The following is a 5377-nucleotide window of genomic DNA, read 5'->3' on the forward strand; positions in this document are numbered from 1 at the left end:
CTTAGGAATGAGACCCAAGTCCCAGATGTACTTTGTACATATAGCCTGAAGGTAGTTCAGGGTGTGTGTGTGTGTGTGTGTGTGTGTGTGTGTGTGTGTATGGTGTTAAGGGTTGAACCCAGGGGCTATCTCTAAACTATTGCATTTTGTTTTGATTCCCACCAATCACATGAGGTCAGGTGTGACATTTCCCATTTACAGCTTCATATAATATTTATCATTTCATATTTATCAATTTCAGATTAGGATGCCAAATCTGTATAGCTACCACTTTGTTTGTGATATTAAGGGTTGGACCCCCAGGGACTCACACGTAGTACATAAGAGCTCTACTGCTGAGCTACATTCCCAGCCCAGTGGAGCACTTGCACAAGGCCAAGGGCTCTATCCCCTGTTTCACGGAACTCCTGCTATAATCCTCTGCGTTATCCTCATTGCTTGGTTGTGGAAAGTGGTGGTGGTGGTGGGGAGTGGGGATCAAAATTATATAACCCTCCTAAGGTCAAACAACTGGTAATAATAAGTGGTATGCGAATCACAGCTGATGTGTCCCAAGCATGTTTCCCTAGCTATTAACCTATGCAACTGGGTCTCAAATCTATCTTTTGCTACAGTGGAAAATACCTGGGGGGAAGGAAAAATACACAATTTCTCTTAAGTCTAAAAAGCAGGACTGGGGCTGGGTGTGGTGGTGCATACTGTAATCCCAGCCCTCAGGAAGCTGAGGCAGGAGGACTGTTGCAAGTTTGAAACCAGCCTGGACTGCAAAGTTAGGTTAAGGCCAGCCTGACTTGCATAGTGAGACCTTGTCTCAAAAAGACAAAAATAAATTTAAAAAGCAGGATAGGAGTCAGATCTTTAATCACCATTTTACTCAGTCTCAGACAAACTAAATCATTTGCCTGAGGACTTACTGATATTAAATCCCCTTTCTGGCCTCAGTTTTCCCATCTGTAAAGTAGAGCACTCATGTATACAACTACACAACCAGAACCTACAGGAAGACGGGGGATTGAACTCAGATGCTTGCGTTTGCCAGTCAAGTGCTTATCCTACTGAGCCATCTCCCAGGCCCCCCCTATTTTCTCTTAACCAGACTTCTAGACTCACAGCCCTGGGGCTTCTTGGGACCTCACTCACCACGTACTTGGAGGGCGGGTCCTTGACAACACTGGCACTGGTCACCTCAAAGAGCAGCCGCTGGGGTACCAGGGTGTTTCGAGACTTCTTCCAGAAATCCTGAAGCTGCCGGGCCAGGAGTTGACTGCCCCGCTGCCCATCGGGTGGGGAACTTCGTTCTGCACAAGCACATGGCAGGTCATATCAAGGGGCCTAGAGCCAGGGTCAACTAAACCATGTGCCGAAACCTCGTGCCTGTGAGGTAGGCTTTATTCCCCACTTTACAGAACTGAGGGATACAGATTACAGCTGGCAGACAGTAGGCACTAAACAGCTCCACCCCCAAAACACCCCAGTACATCAGCACAGATTTGCAGCCCTGGTTCTGTGCCTTTAACACCAGCAAAAACCTGGAGATGCAAGTGATTTCTCCCATTTGATACAAGGGGAGAACTTGGCCCAGAGGGGTGCTGTGACTCTCTTAAGGACGCTGCTGGAGGCGTTTAAAGAAGAGTCAGGAGTTTCAGCTGGATCCACTCAGGGCATCCAGGATGATCGGGAACGCGGCCGGGATGGAGGCCTAGCCAAACCCAAGGCTCCCGTCTCCGTTCTCGCGCACTCGCCTGCGTCTTCTCCTGATGCCCCGTCTCCAGCGGGTAGCGAGTCGGGGCCGGCGTCCTCCTCGTCCTCGTCGTCCTCGTCCTCTTCGTCCTCGGCACTGGTGAAGCTGAGGGTGCCGCTGAGGCGGGAGGACAGGCCCTCAGCGTCGTCGTCCTCCAGCTCGGAGCTTTCGGGAAACTGCTCGACCTCCGGGCCCGCCGCCGCAGCCGCCTCCCCCGGGCCATCACTGGCCAGGGCGTGCCGCAGCCGGTGCAGGAGCCGTGAAGCCATTGCACCCCGGGGGAGCGGCGTAGCCAGGTCCCGGGCCGGGGCGGGAGGACCCCGCTGGGCGCGGGGAGCAAGGGCGGGGCCCAGGCCGCAGAAGGAGGGGCGCGGTGGGGACCCCGCCCCCGACCGCTGCAGGAGCCAAGCTGCCCCAGACCTCCTCGGGTCCCTCTCGTCCCCTCACATGCCTCCGCCTGCAGCGTCCGGGGTGCACTCCCCGGCGTGCCGCTCCCCGGGGCTCGTTAGACGGCCTCCCCGGCTTACCCAGGCCGCTTCCTGCCGCCGCCCCGCCCCCGGCCCCTCCCGCTCTCCGGGACCGCCCTGGAATGCCGGGCCTCCGGGTCCAGCAGGGGACGAGGGAATCCTGGGTCAGCTTGAGCGAGCCCCAGGCCTCCCACGGAGTCGCCCCATCCTGCCTCCCGGGACAGCCCGTGGAGCTCCTTTAATTTACAGCTTTTACAGTGTAATTGTGCAACATGAGGGAACCCGAGTCTCTGGAGAGAAAGTTGAAGTCACGAGAAGATGGAATCAGATTGTGCTGAGCTTGTTTTCTCATGCATGTAAAATACACACACACACACACACACACACACACACACACACACACACACACACACGAAATTTGCAGTGTGTGTACATTCGCGTGCCGGGTATGAAATCCAAGGCCTCGTGCTTGGGAGGCAAAAGCTCTACTTGCGAGTTAGTTCCCTGCCTGACATAGGGCAGGAGCTGAGGAGATGGTCCTTTACATAATGATTATTGTGTAATGTCTCGGTGGTGTTTACAGGATTTTATAGTCCCATGTGAGGCACACACACACGAGAAGTAGGCAAACGGGGACACCGAGACCCAGAGAGGCTGACTTGCTTGTCCAGAGTCAAAAGTAGCTTGTTTGAGCTTTCTGAGCTCTGGTTACTTTTAGGCCTGGTAATCTCGGCAGCTTTTCTGGAGCTCTTTGATTTATCTTTTGTTTTTGCAGGGATTGAACCCAGGGTCTCCTCTGAGAGATATCACTAGCCCTTTTTAATTTATGTTTTATTATAATAGTGGTTCATACCTGTAAACCCAGCACTTGAAAGGTTGAAGCAAGAGGATAACTGCAAGTCCTCAGCTCGGGTTATGTAGTGAATTCAAGGCCAGCCTGAACCGCATAAAAAGACCTTGTCCAAAAAAATAAATAAATAAAAAAGTTGGGGAGCTTACCTAGCATGGGAAAGGCCTTAGGTTGGATCCCCCAAATCTGGAAGGTAGGGGTGGGGGAGGAGGGGAAGAAAAAAAAAAAGCCCTGCTATGGGCCAAGCACTGGGTGCTAGAAATTTTGATGCTGAATGAGACAACTGGTGGAACTCAGAACAGGTCGTGGTCACAGGGCATGTGTAGTGCTATGATTGAAAAGACCGCTAGAGACTGCCCTGCCTGGAGCCCAGCCTGTGTGTAGAGGAGGCAACGCAGCAGAGAAAGTGAGGTGAAAGCCAAGAAAGGACTGCCAAGTAAGCAGGTGAGGAGAGGAAAGTCAAGTGTTTCTGGTGTAATAAAACAATAAATGCAAAGGCATGAGTGGTCCTACAGAGTGGTGTTTGGAGCAGTATTTAAATACTGAAGTCTTGTTGGGAGCCATGCAAGCTAGAAAATTGGTCAAATGTGTGTAAGCAGGACTAGGCCTCAGTGCCCAAAGCAGACAAGCTACCTCAGTCCTGAGATAAGCATCTGGACTGGTTAATGTCAGCTATTAAAAACTAGGCAAACGTGTATCAGGTGTTACTAACGTTGCAAAAGTATAAATAAATGTACACATTGTTGTTGGGTGGGTCCTCTTGCCCACCAGCCAGAGGAATCACCACCTAAAGTAGCTCATGTCTTCTCTCTTTTCCTCATTCCTGCTGCCATTTCCCCTGGGTAGAGGGGATTACACCGAGACCCATGAATCCCTACAAAGTCTGGTCAGAATAAAAGTATATAACAGCAAACAAGGTCCAGGAAGATAGCTCAGTGGAATAAGTGTTTGCCTGGCAAGCACAAGGTCCAGAGTTTGATTCCTGATACTGAAAAAAAAAAACAAAAAACAACACTTTAAAACGATAAACAAGGTGAAGGAAGAGAGGGGCAGTGACACTGGAGAGGAAGTTAGGACCTTGCTTGGCCACACAAAGGAATTTGATCCTTATCTATCTCCTTGAAGAAACAAAAACAAATTGATACACAGTGATTGCTGAGGGTTCCATGCCTTCTGTTTCAAAGGGACCTAGTACAGTAGTCCCAGATTTGTTTTTTTTCTAGTCTTTGAGTCAGAGTCTCACTCTGCAGTTCATGCTGGCTGTGAGCTCACTTTGTAGCCCAGGATGGTCTCAAATTTGCAACAATCCTTCCTGCCTCAGCTCCTGAGTGCTGGGATTACAGGCATGCACCACCACACCTGGCTCCCAATGTTTTTTTTTTTTTTTTTCTTTGTCCAAGATGGAATCCTCTGAGTATCACCCTGGGGCTGCTTTCTGGCTGTGGGAGGCCTTATTTAGCCTGACCTGGCTCTGCTGAGTCTTCCTTGGGAATGTCTATATATAGGGGAAAGGGGCAGCCCAGTTGCCACTGTCTGTCTGCATTCCTTGGTGTCTTACCCCACTTTCCTGGCCTCAGACCCTGTTCTCAGTTGGCTTAGCCACTGTCCATGAGGTTTGCCTACTTTTCTCTGTCCAGCCTGGACCCTGTGGATTCTTGGGATGACACTGGAGGGGCAGTTGAGATCTGCAGCCTAAGGAATTTGATCCTTTTGCTCCCTTTGGACTAGATCTGGCTTGCCCCTCCAGAGGACCCATGGAATGCCTAGGTTTTATTTATTTATTTATTTATTTATTTAGTACAAGGTCTTGCTATGCAGCTCAGATTCATAGTGATCCTCCTATCTCAGCTTCCCCAGCAATGGGATTACAGGTGTGTGCCGCCATGCCTGGTTTCAGCGGCTGGCACAGAGTGGGGCCGGCAGGGCATGTGGTACTAGGATCAAATCAGGTCCTTGCACTTGCCATGCAGGCGCTTAGACGGTCCAGCAATCTCCAGGGCCCATAGATTTCTTCACTGAATTCAAGGAAGGAGTCAACTGCCCCTTTACCACTTAGAGAACCTTCTCTTGTCCCTCCCTCCCTGTAAACTGAATCCCAAAACCTCTTTCCCTAGAGAAAAGTAACTTGAAAGAAGAATCTTTATTTTCAATTTGCAAAGACTTCTTCCTTGAGCTGGGTGTGGTGGTGCACGGGAGGCAGAATTGCCATGAGTTCACATAGTGAGTTCAAGGCCAGCCTGAATTGGAGAGCAAGACCCTGTCTAGAAAAAAAAAAAAACAATAAAAAGACTGAGATCTAGTTTAATTTGTAGAGCACTT

At 50.4% G+C, this 5377-nt stretch overlaps 1 protein-coding gene across 1 annotated transcript in view; it reads right to left on the reverse strand.

The window, feature by feature from the left end:
- The window catches only part of Snx21 (sorting nexin family member 21), a 12249-nt gene extending 10066 nt beyond the window's left edge, over nucleotides 1–2183 (reverse strand). Inside the window, exons 1-2 of the mRNA XM_004636092.3 lie at nucleotides 1743–2183; nucleotides 1141–1298 (exon numbers count right to left, since the gene is read on the reverse strand). Of these exons, the coding sequence (XP_004636149.1) occupies nucleotides 1141–1298; nucleotides 1743–2010 (426 nt within the window). The 5' untranslated portion in view covers nucleotides 2011–2183. The remainder of the gene's footprint in view (nucleotides 1–1140; nucleotides 1299–1742) is intronic.
- Between the last annotated feature and the right edge of the window lie 3194 nt (nucleotides 2184–5377).

Source organism: Octodon degus, unplaced genomic scaffold, assembly GCF_000260255.1.
Source record: "Octodon degus isolate 3935 unplaced genomic scaffold, OctDeg1.0 scaffold00077, whole genome shotgun sequence".
Classification (NCBI taxonomy): domain Eukaryota; kingdom Metazoa; phylum Chordata; class Mammalia; order Rodentia; family Octodontidae; genus Octodon; species Octodon degus.